Source organism: Neoarius graeffei, chromosome 1, assembly GCF_027579695.1.
Source record: "Neoarius graeffei isolate fNeoGra1 chromosome 1, fNeoGra1.pri, whole genome shotgun sequence".
NCBI classification, from domain to species: Eukaryota; Metazoa; Chordata; class Actinopteri; order Siluriformes; family Ariidae; genus Neoarius; species Neoarius graeffei.
In genome coordinates this window covers 34,486,710-34,511,636 of record NC_083569.1, presented here as the reverse complement: position 1 = coordinate 34,511,636, position 24,927 = coordinate 34,486,710, and the positions used below count along the sequence as shown (strand labels likewise).

Sequence of the window (24,927 nt, the reverse complement as noted above, 5' to 3'; positions counted from 1 at the left end):
AGCAGTTAATTTGAAGGTGAAAATAGAGTCAGGTGTTTTCAATTAATGGGATGACAATCAGGTGTGAGTGGGCACCCGTTTTATTTAAAGAACAGGGATCTATCAAAGTCTGATCTTCACAACACATGTTTGTGGAAGTGTATCATGGCACGAACAAAGGAGATTTCTGAGGACCTCAGAAAAAGTGTTGTTGATGCTCTTCAGGCTGGAAAAGGTTACAAAACCATCTCTAAAGAGTTTGGACTCCACCAAGCCACAGTCAGACAGATTGTGTACAAATGGAGGAAATTCAAGACTATTGTTACCCTCACCAGGAGTGGTCGACCAACAAAGATCACTCCAAGATGAAGGTGTGTAATAGTTAGCAAGGTCACAAAAGACCCCAGGGTAACTTCTATGCAAATGAAGGCCTCTCTTACATTGGCTAATGTTAATGTTCATGAGTCCACCATCAGGAGAACACTGAACAACAATGGTGTGCGTGGCAGGGTTACAAGGAGAAAATCACTGCTCTCCAAAAAGAACATTGCTGCTCATCTGCAGTTTGCTAAAGGTCATGTGGACAAGCCAGAAGGCTATGGATGAGACCCAAATAGAACTTTTTGGTTTAAATGAGAAGCATTTTGTTTGGAGAAAGGAAAACACTGCATTCCAGCACAAGAACCTTATCCCATCTGTGAAACATGGTGGTGGTAGTATCATGGTTTGGGCCTGCTTTGCTGCATCTGGGCCAGGATGGCTTGTCATCATTGATGGAACAATGAATTCTGAATTTTACCAGCAAATTCTAAAGGAAAATGTCAGGACATCTGTCCATGAACTGAATCTCAAGAGAAGGTGGGTCATGCAGCAAGACAACGACCCTAAGCACAAAGTCATTCTACCAAAGAATGGTTAAAGAAGAATAAAGTTCATGTTTTGGAATGGCCAAGTCAAAGTCTTGACCTTGATCCAATCGAAATGTTGTGGAAAGACCTGAAGTGAGCAGTTCATGTGAGGAAACCCACCAACATCCCAGAGTTGAAGCTGTTCTGTATGGAGGAATGGGCTAAAATTCCTCCAAACTGGTGTGCAGGACTGATCAACAGTTAACAGAAATGTTTAGTTGCACTTATTGCTGCACAAGGGGGTCACACCAGATACTGAAAGCAAAGGTTCACATACTTTTGCCACTCACAGATATGTAATATTGGATCATTGTCCTCAATAAATAAATGACCAAGTATAATATTTTTGTCTCATTTGTTTAACTGGGTTCTCTTTATCTACTTTTAGGACTTGTGTGAAAATCTGATGATGTTTTAGGTCATCTTTACGCAGAAATATAGAAACTTCTAAAGGGTTCATAAACTTTCAAGCACCACTGTATGTCATATATGTATTCTTTAAGTTCGTTTCTTAAGACACGTATTTTTTAGGATGTTACCTTGTTTGTTGACAGTTTCGGCGAACACTTCCGCCTTCTTCAAAACAGTCACCAGATGTCGAGTGGTGACGTGCCTTATCAGCTGATGTACTCTATGGAGGCGTGAACGTCCCGCCCAATTTGACAGATAGTCCACACCTCCTGCTGTCAGGTCGCTGCCCCAGGACTGCGCTCCCGGTGTGTGACAGCGCGTACGCGCCCTCATCCTGGTTCATGGTCCTTTGCGCCCGCTTGCGTATCTCCACTGCCTCCAAAATCCAATGCTGGTATCTATTCTCTTCAGCGCGAATGACTCTGGCCTCTTCCCAATTCATAATATGATTTTGTCGTTTGCAGTGATCTGAAATGGCTGATTTTAAGTTTTCTTGGTTTGCTTTTTCTTTTTCGGATCTTGTGAGTCTTTTTGTTGTTTCTTTTTCACATTCTAATTGGTGGAAACAGGAAAACAGGAAATGGAAGCCATCAGAACACTCACAAAGAACAAGAAAATAAAAATACTACCGGCTGATAAAGGGAGGACCACAGTTATCATGGACACTAATCAATATGAAAAACAAATGAATGAAATGCTCACGGACCCATACACATATGAAATACTCAAAAAAGCCCCGACAGAGGAAAAGAAAAAAAGACTAAAACTATTACTCAAACCGTTAATAGACGACAACAAAATCAATAAACAAGCATACAACCACCTCATCCCCACAGCAGACATCACCCCCCGGATATACGGCACACCGAAAATTCATAAACCCGGAGCACCACTAAGACCCATAGTAGACAGTATAGGATCAGTTTCTTACAACCTTTCCAAGACACTGGCAGACATAATTAACCACTCCTCGGACTTACGGAATACCACTGCAAAAACTCAAAACAACTGGCGAAAGAACTAAAGGAAATCAAGATAAAAAAGGATGAAATCTTTGTATCACATGACGTCATATCCCTCTTTACAAAAACACCGGTCACAAACACGCTTAACATAGTAGAAAACCGGTTAAAAGCAGACAGAACCCTGAAAAAACGAACAAAACTTACATCACAGGACATAACAAAACTATTACATTTCATTTCCACTTCCACATATTTCCAATTCAGAGGTACAATTTACAGACAAAAAGAGGGATTTGCAATGGGGGACCCTCTATCTGCCACTCTATGCAACTTTTTTATGGAGGATCTGGAAACCCGAGCCATAGAAACAGCACTGGACGAATGCAAACCTATCTTCTGGAAAAGATATGTTGATGACATTCTTGAAATAACCAAAACAGGCTACATACAACAACTCACGGATCATCTAAACTCCATAGACAAGACAGGCAACATCAAATTCACACACGAAGAGGACAAGACAATAGCGTTTCTGGACCTAAAAATACACCACACAGAAGAAGGTAATATCAGAATTACAACATACAGAAAACCTACACATACCGACCAATATCTTCTCTGGACAGCTGAACATCCCATCGCACACAAAATGTCAGTAATCAGAACATTATATGACCGAACACAGAACATCACGGAGGAGAAAGACAGACAGGAGGAGGAACAACACATCCAACAGGCATTAAAAAACTGCCAATATCCACCGTGGGCAATTCGAAAAGGGAAATTACAGACACAAAAAAAGAAAAAAAACAAACAAACAAGAAAAAACACAGAAAAAACAAACCAGGGCTTTGTCACACTACCATACATAAAAGGAGTTACAGAACGCATCCAACGATCCATGAGGAAATACCACATCAACACCCCGGTCAAACCATACAAGAACCTCCGACAGCTGCTAGTTCACCCCAAAGACAAAATACAACTGGACAATAAATGCAACGTCATATATGAAATCCCTTGCCGTTTATGCAATAAAGTCTATATTGGTGAAACGGGCAGATGCTTCCACACTCGCAGGAAAGAACACCAATTAGAATGTGAAAAAGAAACAACAAAAAGACTCACAAGATCCGAAAAAGAAAAAGCAAACCAAGAAAACTTAAAATCAGCCATTTCAGATCATTGCAAACAACAAAAGCATATTATGAATTGGGAAGAGGCCAGAGTCATTCGCGCTGAAGAGAATAGATACCAGTGTTGGATTTTGGAAGCAGTGGAGATACGCAAGCGGACGCAAAGGACCATGAACCGGGATGAGGGAGCGTACGCGCTGTCACACACCTGGAGCGCAGTCCTGGGGCAGCGACCTGACAGCAGGAGGCGTGGACTACCTGTCAAATTGGGCGGGACGTTCACGCCTCCATAGAGTACATCAGCTAATAAGGCACGTCACCACTCGACATCTGGTGACTGTTTTGAAGAAGGCGGAAGTGTTCGCCGAAACTGTCAACAAACAAGGTAACATCCTAAAAAATACGTGTCTTAAGAAACGAACTTATAGAATAGTTATAATAGTTAGACATAATGAACTTTCACTACATGTCATATACAGTATGTAGTTTAGTCTAAATACACAGGTGATTATAGGAAATTGTGCACACTGATTGGTTGAGAAATTCAGGCTATTTCTTCAATAATCTCCTAGAGTGACTCAGCAGAATGGGGGCCAATCGCTTTGTTACCATAAGCGAGGAAGAATTATAAATTAGAAAAAGACAAATTATGAAAGAAAATGCTGTTCCTAAAAGCACCAAAGGTATGTTGAAGTTTGGTCTAAAACTATTCAAAGGTGAGATGGAATTGTGATTTATTTTATCTATTTCAAAACAAAGTATTTTATGTGAGTCAGCATAGATGAGTTACATAATCCTGTCCCATGCTGTTATTACATCTGCATGCCAATTTTGAAGTTTGAGACCACTAGGGAAAATGCTTCTATTTTGCATTATATTCTAATTTAATGCACCATTTTTCATGACAAATTATGTTACTGACAACAACTTGAATGAAAAGTAGAAAATTTGAAAATTTTACAAGAATTTCAATGTTTATTAGTATTTGATATATCCCGATTTTGCTTTACTGACAGTGTGCACTCAAGCTGCCATGGACTCCACAACTTAAAACCATATAATCCATTTTAGATCAAATCCAATGGCGTATCATCTGAAAACATGTTTCAGTAGAAGAGATTAGGTCTGACAAAAATCTCATTTGAAATATGGACTGTGGCAGCATGGTGGTGCAGTGGTTAACACTATCGCCTCACAGCAAGAACGTTCTTGGTTCAAACCTTGTGGCTGACTGGGGCCTTTCTGTGTGGAATGTACATGTTCTCCCCATGCCTGCGTACACTGTAAAAAATGATTTGTTGTGTAAACTTAAAAAAAGTGATTAACTTGGTTGCCTTAAAATTTCAAGTTTGTTGAAACTCATATAGTAAGTTAGCACAATGCAACTTGATTGCCTCATTATGCTAACTTACTAAATGAGTTTTAATGAACTCAAAATTTTAAGGCAACCAGGTTACTCACTTTTTTAATTCAAAATAACTATTTATTTATTTATTTATTTATTTATTTTTACAGTGTGGGTTTCCTCTGCGTGCTTTGGTTTCCTCCCACAGTCCAAAGGCATGCAGATTTGGTCAACTCTAAACTGCCCATAGGTGTGAGTGTGAACACGTGTTCATCTCTGTGATTTAGCCCTGCGATAGATTGGAGGCCTGCCCAGGGTGTACCCCATCTCTTGCCAAAAGTCAGCAGAAAGATAAATAGTATAGATGATGGATGGTTGGGTAAATATGGACCTAGAAATTGTACAGAATCTTGAATATTGAATATATGTCAAATAATTCCTAAATTATTACACAGTATGTAAGTTAAGGTATATTCAGTTTGCTCTAAAAACACTACAGTAAACATAAATACACTGATCACCAAGCTTGTGGTTATGTTTTATATTACTTATAGTCTCATCTCATCTCATTATCTCTAGCCGATTTATCCTGTTCTACAGGGTCGCAGGCAAGCTGGAGCCTATCCCAGCTGACTACGGGCGAAAGGCGGGGTACACCCTGGACAAGTCGCCAGGTCATCACAGGGCTGACACATAGACACAGGCAACCATTCACACTCACATTCACACCTACGGTCAATTTAGAGCCACCAATTAACCTAACCTGCATGTCTTTGGACTGTGGGGGAAACCGGAGCACCCAGAGGAAACCCACGCGGACACGGGGAGAACATGCAAACTCCACACAGAAAGGCCCTCGCCGGCCACGGGGCTCGAATCCGGACCTTCTTGCTGTGAGGCGACAGCGCTAACCACTACACCACCGTGCTGCCTATTACTTATAGTTAAAAAATATATATTGTTGCCACACTCATTTTATCTGATTAAATATTCTGTGAAATGTACCAAGTGTGTGGTTTTTGTTGCTAGTGTCACAAAGTTGGATAGACACTGTTTTCTTGCACTGTTCTCCAGTGTTCTGCATTTCTCCATCATCGGCCAGATAGATGAGAATGGAGGCTGCTACCCCAGGCTGCTCAAATTCAACCTGACCAAAACATCAAAGAAGAGAAAAAACTGCCATGAACACATTTCATCTTTGTGTGTTCTCTCATGCTTCTAAATTTTCCTTCAATTTCAGTGCATACCCTGAGCCACACAGGCTGTGCAGTCAAGACTGTGCAGGGGACCCAGGCATCCTGCATTAATGCGTCGTTCATTTCCACATACTGAGACCTGCACATCTAATAAGGCAAAAATTATCTTATTTTATAATATGTAACCATAATAATACAATAACTAATAAATAATAACTGTTAATAAATAATAGCTGTAACACTTGCTCAGAGACAATAGCTGAATCCCAAATGACTCCCCACTGGATATACGTTACATTACACAGGGCACAGGTTCCCCTCTCCTGCACATTTTAGTGTTTTCCCCACATCAAATTCAGTTTAAGAAGGGCTGTTAATTAGCTGATTCATTACATCATCAAGTGTGTTGGAAGCTGAGAAAATGTTAAATTTTATAGGGCAGGGGGTTCTCCACTAGAGTTGAGAACCTGTGATATAGGGTGTAAAAAACATTATTTCATACCCTATATTTAGTGTGTTCATTATAATAGCAAAATATATGGGACTCACCCAAACAATAAATTTATCAGTGCAACTTCTGAGCATTAAGTAGTCTTTGAAGTGAAATATCTCCAAATTGTGTTAATCTGGTTCAATTAGCAGGTTGAAATAAACAAGTATACAAATATTTCCATATTAAGAATAGACTAAAATCAATTCCTTAATACTACACTGCAAAAAGTAAAATCTAACCAAGATTAAATATCTTCAATCAAGACAAAATATGCTTATTATTTGTCTGCCAAGATAATTCTCCTTTCCAGGCAGGTTTTGTGTAAGAGTATTTCACTTACTTTAAGCATTTTTTCCCTCAATTATCTTAATAAGGTATTATAACTTGTTATTGAGATTTTATTACTGGTTATGAGTAAGTTCTGTCTTAAAATGAGAATTACCATAATTTCATCGGTGTTATATTAACCATGACAAGTTTGTCAAAGTCAGAATTTCTTATTTCAAGCATCTTATCCTTTCTTTTAATCTCTTAACACAAAACAGATAACTAAATGAAATGAATTGTTGTATTGTCAATCTGGCAAAAAAAAAATAGGCTACAAAATGGATTGGTTTGTTGTTTTGATTTTGATTTATTTGGCGGTCTCAGTTGGTATAAACACTTACTTAAACAGAGCACACCAATATGCCCAGATGAAATAGTCAAACTGTTGGTTGGGGGACAAAGTATCTAGCATGTTAAAATGAGTAGTACAACTTTACTTGTTTTTAGTATAAATACACTAGTTTTAAGACATCTGTGGGGTTTCTAAAGCTAGATATATTTACTTGTTTTTAAAAATCTTGCCAAGTCAAATTTTTTTGTTCTGTTGGCAGATAATTTTGCTTATTTTAAGTAAAATATTCCTCATTTTATTACTTTTTTTTCTTGTTTTTGTAAGCCGGGTTTTTGCAGTGTAGTTGCACAGATGACTAGGAGGTAGTGCAGTGGGTAGCACAGTTAGTAGTATAGGTGACTCAGTGCAGGTTAGTGTATTGTGTGGTATGGTTCTAATAGTTCTAAAACATTGTATAAGTGATTTAGAGCTGGACTGTGAACTGCCCCCATCTAATTATTACAAAATTGTTCGGATTTGTACACAGCATTGTGCATTACCAGACTGAGATTGGGCTCCCCTGTTGCAGACAGTGCAGGGCACCTCCAGTCCTGATGAGAAGCTGTTGCACTGGAAGCCCATTGGTCAATGAAGCCATTTGGAGTAAAGAAGCCACAGTCCTGAAGACTGAAGCCCTTCTCAAATTCCTCACACACACCATCACCCTCATAAAAGTAGCAATGACTTGGCTGACCTGAAAAAAACAAGAGAGCACAAACCAATTAACACCAGTCGCAGTGCCAAAAGCTAATTTGATTATCACTGCTCAGCACAGGGATAAGGTGCAAGGTAAGGGATGAAGTGTGGGGATCCTTTACATGGGGCAATTTTCATACCAGTTCAATATACCAATTAAGTTGAAAAGGGGGTATGAGATCATAAGTTAAAAAATAGAGTAAAATTTCATTAAAGCACTCTAATAAGGATGAGGTGGCACAAAGCTCAACTGTAGAGGAAAAGAAGGTCGACAAAAGCAATTTGAATTAAAGATCAAAACTCCTCTACAGCTGGCACATGTAAATGAGTTACATGCCCGGTAAGATCATAGATGAGGTGAGTGATGAATGGACTCCAGTACCAAATTAAAAACACATTCACTCCATGAACATTGGCTGATTATCTACACTGCATGCTTAAATGTGTGGGAGAGGGGTCACAGTGTCATTTCAGGGCTTTGATTATTTGTTTTTGATGCATTCATCCATCCATACATAACATATACATACAAACATACCTCACGAGACATCCAAAAGTGATTTCATGTCAGTCATCCTCAGCATTGGATATTGCTTGGATTATTCAAAACCAGCTTTCTACAACCCTTTTTTCACATATATTCTGCAATATCGATGTAAAGAAGATCCCTCAATATTCTGGATTTCATGATTCACACTGAACCAAATAAAGCTGGTATAAAGCCATGCCAGTGTATGTTTTTATATTGCAAGCTGGCATTCCACAAGCATAGGTGTGACGTGTCACAACAGAGCATCTAGAGTGACTTATCTATGCATCGAAAATATGAATACCCCAAGCATACTGGCATTGCTTTCAAAACAACGGCAGATGAACTGAGTATTGAGGTACAGACATGCACAAATTTGTTGGTACCCTTACAGCTCATTGAAACAATGCTTTATTTCTCCTGAAAAGTGATTAAATTAAAAGCAATTTTCTCATGTATACTTGCATGCCTTTCACATGTCAAAGAGTAAAGCAAAAAGTGTGAAAAGAGGAAAATTATTGCTTATTCTACAAAGATGTTCTAAAATGGCCTGGACCATGTTGGTACCACTAGAAAAGATTATAAATTATTGGATTATAGTGACATTTCAAACTCATTGTTTCTTTAATTAGTGTCACACGTTCAATCTTTTAATTAGTCATTCAGTCTATTTAAATGGAGAAAAGTCATCACTCTGCCATTTGGTATCATTGTGTATACCACATTGAACATGGACCAGAGAAAGCAAGGAAAGAGTTGTTCAACGAGATCAGAAAGAAAATTATACACAAGCATGTTAAAGGCAAAGACTATAAGACCATCTTGAAAATAGCTTGATGTTCCTGTGATGACAGTTGCAAATATTAAGAAGTTTAAGTTCCATGGGACTGTAGCCAACCTTCCTGGACGTGGCCACAAAAGGAAAATCAACTACATACTGAACAGAAGGACAGTGCCAATGGTAGAAAAAGAGCCAAGGACAACTTCCAAAGAGATAAAAGTTGAGTTCCAAGGCCAAGGTACATCAGTGTCTGATTGCACCATCCGTCAATGATAAAAGACTCAATGATAAAAGACCCAGGAGGACTCCATTGTTAAAAGAAAAACTTTAAAAAAAAAGCCAGACTGGAATTTGTTAAAATGCCTATTGACAAGCCACAAGGCTTCTGGGAGCATGTCCTTTGGACAGATAAGACAAAATTCAAGCTTATTGGCAAGTCACATCAGCACTATGTCCACAGGGGGAAAAAAGCTTTCAAAGAAAAGAACACCATGCCTACTGTGAAACATGGAGGAGGCTTGGTTATGATTTGAGGCTGCTTTGCTGCATCTGGCATGGGGTGCCTTGAATCTGTGCAGGGCACAATGAAATCTCAAGACTGTCAAGGCATTCTGGAGTGAAACATACAACCCAGTGTTAGAAAGTTCTGTCTCAGTCACAGGTTGTAGGTCCTCCAACAGAATAAAGACCCAAAACACACAGTTAAAAGCACCCAAGAATGGTGAAAAACAAAACACTGGACTATTCTGAAGTGGCCTTCTGAGTCCTGATCTGAATTCTATTGAACATCTCTGGAAAGAGCTGAAACATGCAGTTTGGAGAAGGCACCCTTCAAACCTGAGACAGCTGAAGCAGTTTGCTCAGGAACAGTGGGCCAACCTACCTGTTGACAGGTGCAGAAATCTCACTGAGAGCTACAGAAATCCCTGGTTTGCAGTAATTGCCTCTACAGGTTGTGTGACAAAATATTAGATTAAGGGTCCCATCATTTTTGTTCATGCCATTAATTTTTTTTAATATTCTTTTGAATCAAAAATAAAACACAAAGTCTGATTTGTATTAAATATGGAATAAACAATGATGTATGCCAATTAATTTTGTTAGTTTCAAGTTATTTCAGAAAAAAATGTGGGTTCTTATTTTTTGTGGAATTACACCAGGAAATTTGTCCACATCTGTACTTTTGTTAATCATGCACATTTATACCACTCTTCAAACACAAGCAAAATTGCTGAGCATCATATGCAACATGTAATCACTTCTGTTAAATAATTCATGTTTTAGGAAAGTAACAGTCTCAGTGTAGATCAGTGTTTCTCAACCACTTGGCTGCAGACCATTAATGGGCCGTGAAGCACCCTCTAGTGGGCCGTGATTTTTATTTTTCAAGTTGAAGCTAATTTTTACTCATAGTAGGGTACAATTGCTGGGTTGCATTAGACGTCACATCTGTCTCATTAAGCTACGGTCACACTACAGCCAGTGATGCTTTGCGATGGGTTATCAGTGAAAATGAGGCATTTTGGTGGTGATGCATGGCGATATACACGTGAGCTAAAAGTTGTGGTCACACAGCAGGCGAACACTTGACTGTCACGCCTTCGCACACTTGAGTCTGGTGCAGCTCGAGTAGCCACGCTTGCTCACGGAGCACGTTGTGCGCACACTTAGGACCCAGTCATTATGGGAAACACCTGATGCTGATTTGAGTGCAATCAGTACATGCAGATATAGATGCTGTTTTTACAGAGGCTTTGTGAAGTATCATCTGTCAGTGCGTTTACATGCACATAGAGAGAATCGAATTTCTGCCGTTGCTCGACTGAAATCGAAGTTCAAAATGCCATGTATACACCTTAATTCGGCTGAAATTGAACCGAACTTGATTTCTCGGAATCGAGCTACACGACCTAGATTATGCGATTTCTGCCGAGCTACTTAGTGCATGTATACCCTATTGAGCTATGTATTCGAGCTACTTACTTCAGCACTGCCCCTTCCGGAAGTGGCGAGTGACGAGACCACAAGCGGGAAACACAACAGCCTCGGTCGGCATGACAACGGCATGAATCTTTTCTTTTTGTGGCATTGTTTGCACTGTTAAAATTTAGCTCACTTACTGTATCACCAAATACATCTGTACAGCTGTTGCATAGCTGTGAATTGTGTACATAAACAAGTCACTGTATTTGTGTGTGTGTGTGTATATATAGATGTCCAACATCTGAAGAATGTCAATAAAAACAAAACAATTGTGTGTTTATTAAGACATAAGTTAAATTGTAAGCAAAAAATGGACTTTAGAAAAATATTTTTTGTAAGCAAAAAAAAAATTTTTTTTTTGTAAGCAAAAAATGGACTTTAGAAAAATATACAATTGTGCAAAATAAGTTGTCTTACAAAACAGTGGTCTGCTCAGGACAGTTTGTAGCCATACAGTCTGTTAGAGCAAGCCTAACAGCTTGAGCACGGAACTTGTGAACACAGAACATAACTTTGTTTATACTCTTGAATAGCTCTTCTTCATGACGACAACCGGAAGTGTACCAACACGATGGGGCGTGTAGCGCCACCTGTGGCTCGGGTGCACAATGCACCTCACACAATAGCTCGATTTCATCGTGTGCATGTAGGATTGGATTTCTCTGGCACCCTGCTGGGACCTTCAGCTCGATTACCGACAGCAGCTCGATTTGGATGTGCATGTAAACGTAGTCAGTATCACTGTCACATTTGTTTCTAGCCATGTTTATAACACGGTTTAAATACTCTACTTTATGATTCAGCTTTCTGTTTTGCTTTCGTTTTTGTAAATATCATGCCTGCTAATAAACACTCTTTCTGCACTTAGATCCATCTATGGCCATCTCTCTTGTAGTGTCCTGATCCCTAGATCTTTAACCCAGACACATGTAAAAAGCTGTACACCTCTGTGCTCTTCCAGGTTTTCATCTGCTTGTCCATGTAGAATGATGTCTGTAGCACCAGGTAGTTTGAGATGTTGGGGAATTCAATGGATGGATAATTTTCCAACTCCTAGGAAAAATCCTTCTTTGTTAGTGTGTAAGAATCTATCCCATTGAGTGGTTTCTATATCCACTTATTTTGTGTGTACTTCTTGATTTTAATAACTTGGTTGTTTGCTGTACACAAACATGGCAATAAGTTCTTGTGTTAATCGACCAGACTCCACTTTTGAATCATTAACCCCTTTAGACTGAGAATGCCCTGCATGCATGGTTTTATGTTGGTTTCTGGCACATCAATACAAATTTAAATACAATACCTACAATTAAAAACAGTTTGTTTTTACTGCATTTATTTAATTTCTGGGCTCCCATCTGTAACAGGGAGTGATGCATCCCACTAATACACTTTACAATAGATTATTAGATTCTAATTGAATAGAGAAGCCAAAATAATTGGAGATCTTTTTTAATGGGCCCTGACTCATTACAAGTATGAATAGTTGGGCCTTACAGTAGAAAAGGCTGAGAACCCCTGATATAGATAACATATTTGTGTCTTTTAGCTGAGCTGGCTTTTTAGGAAAAAAGTGTCACAGAAAACCATGCTTGCAAATGGATGGAAAAGAGAGAGAGAGAATGAGAGAGAGACAGTGAGTGTGTGTGTGTGTGTGTGTGTGTGTGTGTGTGTGTGTGTGTGAGAGAGAGAGAGAGAGAGAGAGAGAGAGAGAGAGAGAATTCGAGTGAAAGGTAACAAGGAAGAGAAGAGCAAAGAGACTCACGCAAGCAAAATGTGCTATCAGAAACATGTTGGAAGAGAAAGTGAAGAGAAGTAGGAAGCGATTTGAGGCAGAAAGGCATGTCGACCTTAAAAGCTGTGAATGGAGACATTTGAATTCATACTGGTCTTGGAAAGAAGAATGTCAGTGTCAAAAAATATCACACCCCTGTCCCACCATCAGAGGTGGGTAGTAACGCGCTACATTAACTCCATTACATTTACTTGAGTAACTTTTTGGATGAATTGTACTTGTAAGAATAGTTTTAATGCAGCATACTTTTTACTTTTACTTGAGTATATTTGTGAAGAAGAAGCAGTACTTTTACTCCATTACATTGGGCTGTATTCTGCTCATTACTCGCTACTTTATTTTTATTGACCCGTGCGATGCGTGGTCTGTTTGTTTATGTTTTGTCGAGACTTCCAGCAGAGGCTCTGTCACATGACAGCATCTCACAGATCAAATGGAGCAGCCAGAGCCATAGTGGGAGGAGCTATGGTTTAATTCCATTTCGCCAATCAAACAGAGCCAAGCCGCCGCGCGCGCCCGCACACAAAATTCCCGTGGCAAGACCAGTCCAGGTGGAAAAGAGCACGGAAGCAGAAGAAAAATGGCAGAGACAGTGGCCAGCATTTCTCATCAAGCTGAAGAGGCACACCCCTGGCCACACATACAAACCATGTTCACTCTCCAAACAACAAAAAATAATAGTTATGTTATGCGGTGTCACATGTGTCTCCCCAAACCAGTGGACGTTTCAGCTTATAAAAACTCAACGCCGAATTTGAGGAAACACATTGCGGTAAGTAGGCTGTGTGCTTTTGGCTGTCTTCATAGGCAGACGTTAGCCCTATTGTAACATCATAAATAACTGTAAAATACATTGTTTTGTGGAAATGTATTGATGCACTGCGGCCTCAGACGGCAAGATAACACACACACACACACACACACACCAAAGAACCAAGAAATAAAACTACAAAAAATCTTCCTAACAATCACTTTTTATTGATGTGAAACCAAAAAATGCTCATGAAAATAAGGTTGCTCGCCTAATGTCAGCTCCTCAATAGCGTTACAGTTGTACACGGCTCTGGTCAAAAACTGGGAATGGAAGACTGGTGAAAACTTACTAAATAACAAAACGCCTAACATATCATTTGTGAAATCTCCATTTTTCAAGCTACTGTATTTGTTGTGGATTAGAGGGATTAGTGAAGACTTTAGGTGTGTTTTTTTCTGTGAGATTTGTTTTATTATTTGTCTACAAGTGCTTGTTCACAAAAGGAAGGGCATTAGCTTGTTAGCTTGACCGCTTGCTAGCAATCCCCACCACCACCCAGCCAAGCTGGGCACTGGCAGCTAGTTAGCAACCTTTCTGCTTGTTACTTCCACTTGCTAACCCCTCTGCGAGATGGATCCAGTAAACAACTTTTTGGGAGATGAAAGGATCAACATCGTTGATCGCATCTTACAGGATTATTTCCAGTCTTTTTCGTACGAGGAGATATTACGTGTGATGTTCAGCTGCTGTTAAAGCTGAACAGTCACTTCACGGAGTGAACATGCACGCGCACACACACAATGTTATGGTTTGTGTGCAGACTGCCTTTTTCTTCTTTTTCTTTATAACCTCTACCCATTGTTTTGTTATTATGTTACTTTGTAAAGATTTAATTAATATTTAATTTATTATTGTTTTCACCTGTTCACGGCTAAAAGGTCACAGCTTCACAGTGCAAAATTGAGAGCCAGCTGCTGTTAAAGCTTAACAGTCACTTCATGGAGTGAACATGCGCGCGCGCACACACACACACACACACACACACACACACACACACACACACACACACACAGTGTTATGGTTTATGTGCAGACTGCCTTGAGCTTCTTGTTGTTATTGCTAATACACAGAACTACACACACACAGTTTATGTGTGAAATATATATGAAATCTCTGCCTGTTATGACATCCTGATCAATAAACAAAAGTTACTCAGCAGTTACTCAGTACTTGAGTAGTTTTTTCACTTAGTACTTTTTACTCTTACTCAAGTAATTAATTGGACGACTACTTTTTACTTTTACTTGAGTAATATTATTCTAAAGTAACAATACTCTTACTTGAGTACAATTTTTGGCTACTCTACCCACCTCTGCCCACCATGCCGGCTGTCCCTTTTACACAGACATCAAGTCTGCCTCTGTTACTACCAATTGTTCCGGCTCAGAGGTGGAACAACAGACACCTTGTGTGTTATACGGAAAGTGGGGCAGAATAAAGGTGCAAGATTTAAAAAGGGGCTTCAGTATTTATTATTCACTGTCATGGACGCTACATGGAATTCAGTTTCAATCTTTAACCCTCGCTTTTATTTAGTCAGCCATTTTGATAAATAGGTGGAAGACTGAGGCCCTGTCCACACGGCAACGGATTCAGGTGACTCCGATACAATTGCTTATCGTTTAAGCCTGGCGTCCACACGGCACCGGCGTTTTGGGTGCCCAAAACGCAATCTTTTTGAGAACGGGTTCCAGAGTGGAAAGATCTGGCAACGTTGCCGTTGTGAAGTCGTCTGGATGAGTAGAACAGATTTGTTTACGATAACGTCACAACCACATGACTGTGAGTGCTTCACGCCGGGTAGAAGTGTAACGAATATCACCAGGATATCACCAGGAAAAAGCCTTACAGAGCACTAGTGAGAGTGAAACACGAGCTTGGATATTATTATTATTATTATTATTATTATTATTATTATTATTATGTTCAGTGTTAGTTCACAGTAGTAATGCAAGAAGCAGAATAGTGACAGTAATAGTGAAGCAAAAACATGCAATTGTACAAACACTGCAGCTCTACAGCAAAATATTCATTTATGAAATGGTCTGATTCTTAACACCAGTAGTGCCACTGATCTTCTCATTGCGACGCGATGCGAGTTGTCAACAAATCCTATAACTTGGTTCATGAAACGCGCTTACAAAATATTTTCACTGTGAATATTTATTGTGTAATGGTGCAAAGTGAGAGAGAGAGAGAGAGAGAGAGAGAGAGACTCTGCCCTTAGGGCAGAGTCAATCCCGCCAGCAAAAATAGGGAAAAAAAGGAGCGATCTCACCTCTTCAGATGTTGGTTTAAATCCGACAATACATTCCTCAAAAAGGGCGTAGAGGAGCAAATTAATCCATCAACGTGTAGCATTCAATTTATTCCGGACCATTAAAGACACCGCCTTCCGCGTAGAATCATACGTCATCCTCGCCGCCATATTGGATAGGTCAAAGCGGAGAATAAAGATTCATGCGCTGCCTTTAACTGTACCAACAGGTTTACCGTCCAAACGAGATCACATGGGATTACCTTTCACAGGTGAGAAACAACAAATTAATCCATCAACTTGTAGTATTCAATTTATTCCGGACCATTAAAGACGCCGCCTTCCGCGTAGAATCATACGTCATCCTCACCGCCATATTGGATAGGTCAAAGCGGAGAATAAAGATTAGCTGCGTTTAACTGTACCAACAGGTTTGCCGTCCAAACGAGATCACATGGGATTACCTTTCACAGGTGAGACTGGAAAAATACTTTTCATTGTATTTGGTCATTATAATGTAATTTTATGAACAGATTTTCCTGACTTTGTGGCTAATATGAAGTCTCGCACATAATAGTTTATGCGCATGTGTCCTTACTTCCTCTATTGTTCTGGTGTCTCCGAAGGGACCGTCTTACAGCGCCCCTAGAGGTGTGGCATGTGTATTGCATCGTTTTCAGCAAGCGTTGCGTTGCCATATGGACCTGATATTTTACTGATCGTTGCCCATTTGGACGAGATATATTTTTAAATAACATCTCGTTGCCGTTGTCGTGTGGATGTAGCCTGAATAATTCTGATACTGTCATCCATCCCTCTCATACAAGACCATTCAGATTTCTTGACAGTGACGTAGTGGGATTCTGATGACCCACCCAGGGTGCCTTCATGTCTGTGTTACTTTATTTATTTATTTAAATTATGTAGACTATCCTATACTTCTATTCATAATAGCACACCAAACATTCTGGATATTTTCAACACATTTAGTACTGTTTGCCTTTTCTCTATATGACTATACACTGAAATGATCAAAGTTCCACTATCTGGTGTCACTCAAAAGAGGATGGTCTCATTTTTTAAAATCTGGTTTTTCTCAATGTGTCTTCCTCATCTTGTCATAAGCATTAGGGATCCAGATCTGCAATCATATTTCTGTATAATTTTATGAATGGTATAAGACCGTATTAAGTTGTATCTAATATTTAGAGCACATCTGAGTACTTACTTATTTAAACTGTCACTTTATTTTTTGTCTCTGATCTTTCTACAATGAGCTTGCAATTTCTAACAGTTTATTATTAAAATAACTCATTTAGCCAAGAAGGATCTGGCACCCTCACTGGTATGGACTTCAAGCAGATAATTCAATATAAATAGGCCACTCAGAATATCAACTTAAATATGTATGTGGTGTTTTTTTTTTTTTAATTACTATTATTTCTACATATTTTTTTGCTTAGAGTAAATACAGTTGCTTTCGGTCACAGTGCAGGTCTGTCACAAAGTATACTGTCATCAGACAGTCAGTGATAACACCATATTATGTGAAAGTAGTAACCTTCATACATCAGTAGCTCAGTGCCTCAACCACTGAGCTAACATGGTTCATACATTAGGTGTGTGGTCTCATCAATTTTATAAGCTGTTTGAAAATCTCCCTTTGAAATGAACACAGTTCACACCCTAGCTTCAAAGATTAATAAGCAGGTGTGCCTTCATGGTCATGTTCTCTTTTTCTATTGCCTCAAGATTTTTGTGCCAAAGAGCTAGGTGGTTCCTAAGAAAACATCTTATACTAATTCAAAGTCTTGTCTGTTAAAAAAAAGAAAAGAAAAAGAAGAATAAAAAATGGCCTGAAACATCAGCAACACTTTTGTGCTTTCTCAAAGTTATGTTCAAAAAGGTGTCACCTTCAGTTTGTGATGAAACGTGGGAATCATTATTTTCGTTCTTTTATTGCTCTATTGTCCTTCTGTCACTTACCCACACAGTTGAAGCCTGGCTCCATGCTGCATTTTTTGGAGCAGCCATCTCTGTCCAAGAGATTCCCATCATCACACTCTTCCACCCTGCACAAGGAGGAACAGAGATCAAGAACTAACTGAGCTGGAAATGATATGCACACAAACACATTAACTTTCTTTCTTTTAAAGAATTAAAAAAAACTTTCCTGCAGAGTAGGTTTATTATTATTATTATTATTATTATTATTATTAAGTTATATTTTACTTATGGAACATGTTATAAAATTATAAATTATAAGTTATAAATTATATTTTACTGATGGAATCCAAGGCAAATGTACTGGGAAAACAAACAAACAAACAAACAAACAACATGACCCCAGTTACAGCAATGTCGCTTCAGAGAAATCTTGGTTTGTATTTTAAGAAATGAAAGTTCATTTTTTTCTGATGTTATTCTGTGACTGACTTCTTTCCTCATAAAAGATTCTGCATCCAGAGTTAAACATAACCAATTTTTCTATGCTTTTTTAGGGTCAAAAGATACCCCATACATTGTGAATTTTTTATTTAATACCATTATCTTGAGTACTGCAACTAAAACAGCTTTAGTTAGGTGTATACTGGGATCCAGGATGCTAGATATAGCAGGTAATCTTAGGGTCTAGAGTGGTGCTTGAAAGTTTGTGAACCCTTTAGAATTTTCTGTATATCTGCATAAATAAGACCTAAAACATCATCAGATTTTCACACAAGTCCTAAAAGTAGATAAACAGAACCCAGTTAAACAAACAAGACAAAACTATTCTACTTGGTCATTTATTTATTGAGAAAAATGATCCAATATTACATATCTGTGAGTGGCAAAAGTATGTGAACCTTTGCTTTCAGTATCTGGTGTGACCCCCTTGTGCAGCAATAACTGCAAATAAACGTTTCCGGTAACTGTTGATCAGTCCTGCACACCGGCTTGGAGGAATTTTAGCCCATTCCTCCATACAGAACAGCTTCAACTCTGGGATGTTGGTGGGTTTCCTCACATGAACTGCTCGCTTCAGGTCCTTCCACAACATTTCAATTGGATTAAGGTCAGGACTTTGACTTGGCCATTCCAAAAGATTAACTTTATTCTTCTTTAACCATTCTTTGGTAGAACAACTTGTGTGCTTAGGGTCATTGTCTTGCTGCATGATCCACCTTCTCTTGAGATTCAGTTCATGGACAGATGCCCTGACACTTTCCTTTAGAATCCGCTGGTATAATCAAAATTCATTGTTCCATCAATGATGGCATGCTGCCCTGGCCCAGATGGAGCAAAACAGGCCCAAACCATGATACTACCACCACCATGTTTCACAGATGGGATAAGGTTCTTATGCTGGAATGCAGTGTTTTCCTTTCTCCAAACATAACACCTCTCATTTAAACCAAAATGTTCTATTTTGGTCTCATCCGTCCACAAAACATTTTTCCAGTAGCCTTCTGGCTTGTCCATGTGATCTTTAGCAAACTGCAGACGAGCAGCAATGTTCTTGAATTTCCTCCATTTGTACACAATCTGTCTGACTGTGGCTTGGTGGAGTCCAAACTCTTTAGAGATGGTTTTGTAACCTTTTCCAGCCTGATGAGCATCAACAACGCTTTTTCTGAGGTCCTCAGAAATCTCCTTTGTTTGTGCCTTGATACACTTCCACAAACATCTGTTATGAAGATCAGACCTTGATAGATCCCTGTTCTTTAAATAAAACAGGGTGCCCGTTCACACCTGATTGTCATCCCATTGATTGAGAACACCTGACTCTAATTTCACCTTCAAGTTAACTGCTAATCCTAGAGGTTCACATACTTTTTCCACTCATAGATATGTAATATTGGATCATTTTCCTCAATAAATAAATGACCAAGTATAATATTTTTGTCTCATTTGTTTAACTTGGTTCTCTTTATCTACTTTTAGGACTTGTGTGAAAATCTGATGATGTTTTTGGTTATATTTATGCAGAAATATAGAAAATTCTAAAGGGTTCACAAACTTTCAAGCACCACTGTGCGTGTGTGTGTGTGTGTTACATACACACAAGCTTGGCAAAATACAGGTGGACACCAAAGTATCTTCCATCAACATGTACCTGTAGTAAGAGATTTGACGTCGACCATGCTATGAAAGGTGGCTTTGTTTACAGACGCCACAAGGAGGTATGAGACCTGTTTGCTGACCTTCTTAAGGATGTATGTATTGATGTTCAGGCTGAGCCACAACTTCAGGCCTTGACAGGAGAAGTTCTCACCAGTAGTGCCAACTCCTCTGATGAAGTCTGACTAGATATCATTGTGTGGGGTTTTTGCCAAAGGGTACAATGTGCATTTTTTGATGTAAGGGTTTTCAACCCTTTCACAAAGAGTTATCTGAACCAAAAACTGATGCAGCTTTTAAAAGCAATGAGAATTAGAAGAAGCGTCTTTATAATCAACATGTGATAGAGGTGGAGCATGATTCCTTTAGTCCTCTAGTCTTCATGCCATATGGAGGAGTTGGCAGAGAAGCTGAGCACTTCATTGCTTAGCTGGCATCCAAAGAAACAGGTTGAATACAGTGAAATAATGCACTAGTTGAGAGCCAAATTGTCATTCAATTTATTAAGATCTGCAGTGTTATGTCTAAGAGGCTCCAAGACAATTAAACTAGAGAAGAACTTTGATTTTAGGAATGTAAAACCAATAAATGCAATTGGAAAAATGGAATAGTTAATTGTATTTTATAATGTATATGTCAATCCCATGTCCTGGGTCATGTATGAAGAATTTATTTTTTATATATTTTTTAAAATGTATATAGTTTTGTATATGTTTTGTTTGTATTAAGTGCATTGGTTGAATTGTGGTTTAGCATGAGACTTTGAGTGCAGAGACTATTTGACTAACTTGGAGAGCTTTTTTTTTAATTGCTACACAGTGCAACAAAACAAAACAAAGACAACAGACAAAGACAACAGTGCACAAACCAACAATGACCACGAGATATGCAATGAACCAAGGGAAGAGGTAGATTTTCAAAATTGCAAATTAAATACTTAATTTACATATTTTAAATCCTTAATGTAGAGGTTTACACACTTGATTGAGCAGACCAAGATGTGTAACATTCAGAGCATAGTTTGTAAACCTGACTCTGCAAAATTGTGTATTAGTTTACAACCATGTTGTGTTAATTATTTTTGTTTTGTTTTCTTTAGTTTTCATGGAGCTTGATGTATGGTGTATAGCAGGGGCTTCAAAGTTTGGGAGAATAGCAGGGTACAAATAATTTACAGCAGGGTGCAAAATGGTAAAATGTCTGCCAGCGGCGGACATAATGCACGCAAAGCCTAGATAGATAGATAGATAGATAGATAGATAGATAGATAGATAGATATGCAAGTACGAATTTTTCATGGGGCGGGATGGTTTGGAACAGGCCATCTAAAATTGGGATAACATTTACCCGGGATGGGTATTTGAGGCGGGTCGTCTAGCTTAAGCTTGATTAGCGTTGTTACGCATGCCAGTGTTTCCCACAGAAATTTTGGAGACTATGGGGGCAAGCCATGGGGGAGGCGCGGGGGTTGTTTAAAATTGAGTGATATATGTTAAATATTAAGTTATTACTGAAAAACTATTGATTAAAAAAACAGACACTGAGAAATGGTCCTATAAACAACTTTACCAATATAAAAGATTACCAGGACTACAAAAATGCAGAAAAATAGGCTTTACTTATCCAAATGCACCTGTTGGTTCAAAAGTTAAAGTGCAGAGAACCTCACAGCACAACATGAAGTTACCTTAAAATATAATATAAATGTCTCAGCTTTCATGTAAGAAAAAAAAAACTATTAATACTAGTACTGTGTGCAGGCAGTCTCTCCTGAAGACTAAATTAAACAATAATTATAAACTAATAAAATAAATGGCTCAGGCTTCATAGAATAAAAAAAAAACAATTTGAACAGAATCTCACAGTATGATGCTGAAGCTGCCTAAACAATGGAAAATAAAATACCATTTTGGCAAAAACGTTGGCATCCATTAATTTCTTGTATTAAGTAAAAAAATATGTTGCCAGATACTGCTGACATTTTACAGCCCAAAATATGTTCAAAACCCACCGAAATGCACTTAAAACTGCCCAAATTGGGCGGGAAACCACTCAATCTGGCAACACAGGCGGCAGTAATGACTGCACTCGTGTCGAGGATGTAAACACAGTTGACGCGGCAATGGACATACATGACATAGTGGATGTAATTTACGTTCACAACTTTTTTTGCTGTCAGAAATATTTAATATTACATTTTGTACCTCGACTGACACTAGCCGGCGGCATAACAAGCCATAGCCGGCGATTTGCCGCCGGTGACCGGCTACTTTTGAGACCGCTGGTATAGTGTTTTTGTTGTCCAGTGTTTGATGCTATACTCATGTTCAAGAGGAATAAAATGCACATGCACCTGTCAGAGACTCTCTGCTGTTGTTCTTAATGCCAAGGGCTGCTACAGTGTTAGTAAATAATCCCATGTTATTTTTTAAAAAGCAAATTAAAAATAAGCACTGGATAAAGACCCATCTATCTTATGGAAATAAAGGTACAAAGTTTGTTGACTGGTGTTAAAATGTGTACGAGATATGTTGCCTTGCACTTACGATCAGGTACTCTGTAGTGGCACACGTACATCGTTTGTTCATTCATACGTATGTACGGAGGTTGTACGGTTGCAAAAGCCATCAAAAATCAGGTCACTGCATTCCCATATTCTTTTAAGTATGGAGCTTTGCTCCGAGTGCGTCACGTGCGGGGAGCTCCGCTCTAAATAAATAAAAATTTTAAGGAGGTGGAGGGTTCAATTGATAATTGTGGTGATGGTATTACTGGTACAGCAGTTTGAAACAGTTGTCTAGACTGCAATTGTAATAGCCTCATTAATGCATCCAGCCATTTGTCCATCCATCCATTATTTAAGCTATCAAGGGTCTAAACCCAGCTGACTTCGGGTGAGATTCGTGGTATACCCTGTTAAAGTCGCCAATCTATCACAGGGATAACACAGGGATGAACAACCATGCACACTCGCATTCACACCTATGGGCAATTTAGACCTAATCTGCATATCTTTGGACTGTGGGAGGAAATCAGAGCATCCAAAGGAAACCCATGCAGGTGATGGATTTTTTTTTTCTTTTTTTGTAACCAGGGAACAGAATTTCTAACTTTCCTATCAAGTCAAGGTGGTCTTGTCAAAATGTGACTGAAGCAAGCAATTGTCATGCCTATATGTGAGGCATGACAACTGATATTGGAGCCTGCTTGGAAAATTCTGGAAAATAAGATGAATGTGTTGTTCAGTAATAATGTACCCTTGTAGTTGCCCATCTCCACAGGAGGGCTCTCCATGGATGTAGACCAAAGAAGGAGAGAGCTCACTTCGCAAGCCTTCAGCCTCCACCTGGATCCTGTACTCATACTGCATCCCTTTCTGTACATCACTATGAGCATCTCAACACAACCGGACATGCATACACATAGGCACATGCACACACACACATACAAGAAGACATCATTACAAAGATATCAGTTAACACACAAGATAAAAGATTTTAGTGATACTTCAGAGCATATCTTTAGCATCCTCAGAGGATGATCTAACCTTGTGAACATTGACCTCATGATGGCAGAAGTATCAGAGTTTATTGATTTTTTTTCTAATCCTCAAGAACTCAAAGGTTATTCACCCATAGCTTGCTTGATTTCAGCTGCTTTTCTGGCCAACAGTAAGGGAAGCTTCTTTCCGGCATCTCCTGTTACCCCTCAACAAATTGCCCTTATTAATTATGCATTACTTCCAGAGCTGAAGAGATAAATGGAGCAATCTCTGTCAGTGACCAGGGTATTCTGTGTCATTCATAATATAAAGAATGTTCCTACTAGAAGGGGCAATAATGAGACTTAGTGGCTAATAATATTTATTACTACAATACCAAGATAATTTACACAAGATAAAGGACATTAAGCCAAAGGGCACAAATATTATTGTAATAAAACCTCTATTAAGGTAAATAAAGAAATTTATCTTGATGGCAAATGTGAAGTTTTAAGGTTTGTTTCCATTTAAAAAGTATTTCTATAAAGTCAGCATATGGATGTGTACTAGCTTTTGAAGTAGATTAACAACAGATTTGTTTTCATCGTAGACCTCTTGGTGGCAGTACAGCCACTTCCTCGGTCCTCTCTCTCTCTCTCTCTCTCTGCCCTGAGGCATGAATGACAGGTGACTTATTGCATATTAACAGTGATGTATGATCTGACTGTTAGGTGATGTTAGGTGGACTGAGGGAGAGCGAGAGCAAGAGCTTCAAACAGTTTCAGGTGTTTACTGTTTCTCCTGGAAAAATGATCACATTTGGTTTAGATTCCAGAATTTCTCTTATCCCTTTTAGTTTCAGCCTCTCTGTCTTTCTGATTCTTAGCTACCTTGTCAACCCTGTCCACATAACTTTATTCCCTTTGATATTTCCATCTTTTTGCATTTATAGGGCCAATGGAAGGAAATTTTTGGAGATGAAACAGACTCCGCTCCACACCATTAATGACTGTTTTGGCCTATTGTGAGTGCTCAAGGAGAAATAAACCAGGACATTTTCACACTCAACAAGCAGATAAAAAATATGATGTAAATTCAGGACCACTGAGAGATTCAAGAAATACAGTGTTAAATGTTATTAATGATATTAATGAATAATAATAGGCATAACACACCTTCAAATTTGATGTTTTTTCTTTATTTTAATTAACTAAAAGACACTTCATGTCTTAAAGTAATGACAGACTGTTATTTCTCTTTACTTAGTTGAGTGGTTCTTGGCATAATATGGATTACTACAGTTGTCGAACAGGGCTATTTACTGTATTTTTATTATTTACTCTTTACTGGTTGATGGTGTCAAATGCATTAAGAAGGCAAGAAATTCCATTTTTGACAG

The 24,927-nt window shown here is 38.7% G+C and overlaps 1 protein-coding gene across 2 annotated transcripts in view; it reads right to left on the bottom strand.

The window, feature by feature from the left end:
* Positions 1 to 24,927, bottom strand: part of pappa2 (pappalysin 2) — a 312,855-nt gene that overhangs the window by 141,743 nt on the left and 146,185 nt on the right. For both annotated transcript variants that reach the window (XM_060931153.1, XM_060931162.1), the window contains exons 9-13: positions 23,305 to 23,433; positions 17,933 to 18,018; positions 7,592 to 7,785; positions 5,992 to 6,087; positions 5,750 to 5,891 (exon numbers count right to left, since the gene is read on the bottom strand). In XM_060931153.1, coding sequence (XP_060787136.1) covers positions 5,750 to 5,891; positions 5,992 to 6,087; positions 7,592 to 7,785; positions 17,933 to 18,018; positions 23,305 to 23,433 — 647 coding nt within the window. The remainder of the gene's footprint in view (positions 1 to 5,749; positions 5,892 to 5,991; positions 6,088 to 7,591; positions 7,786 to 17,932; positions 18,019 to 23,304; positions 23,434 to 24,927) is intronic.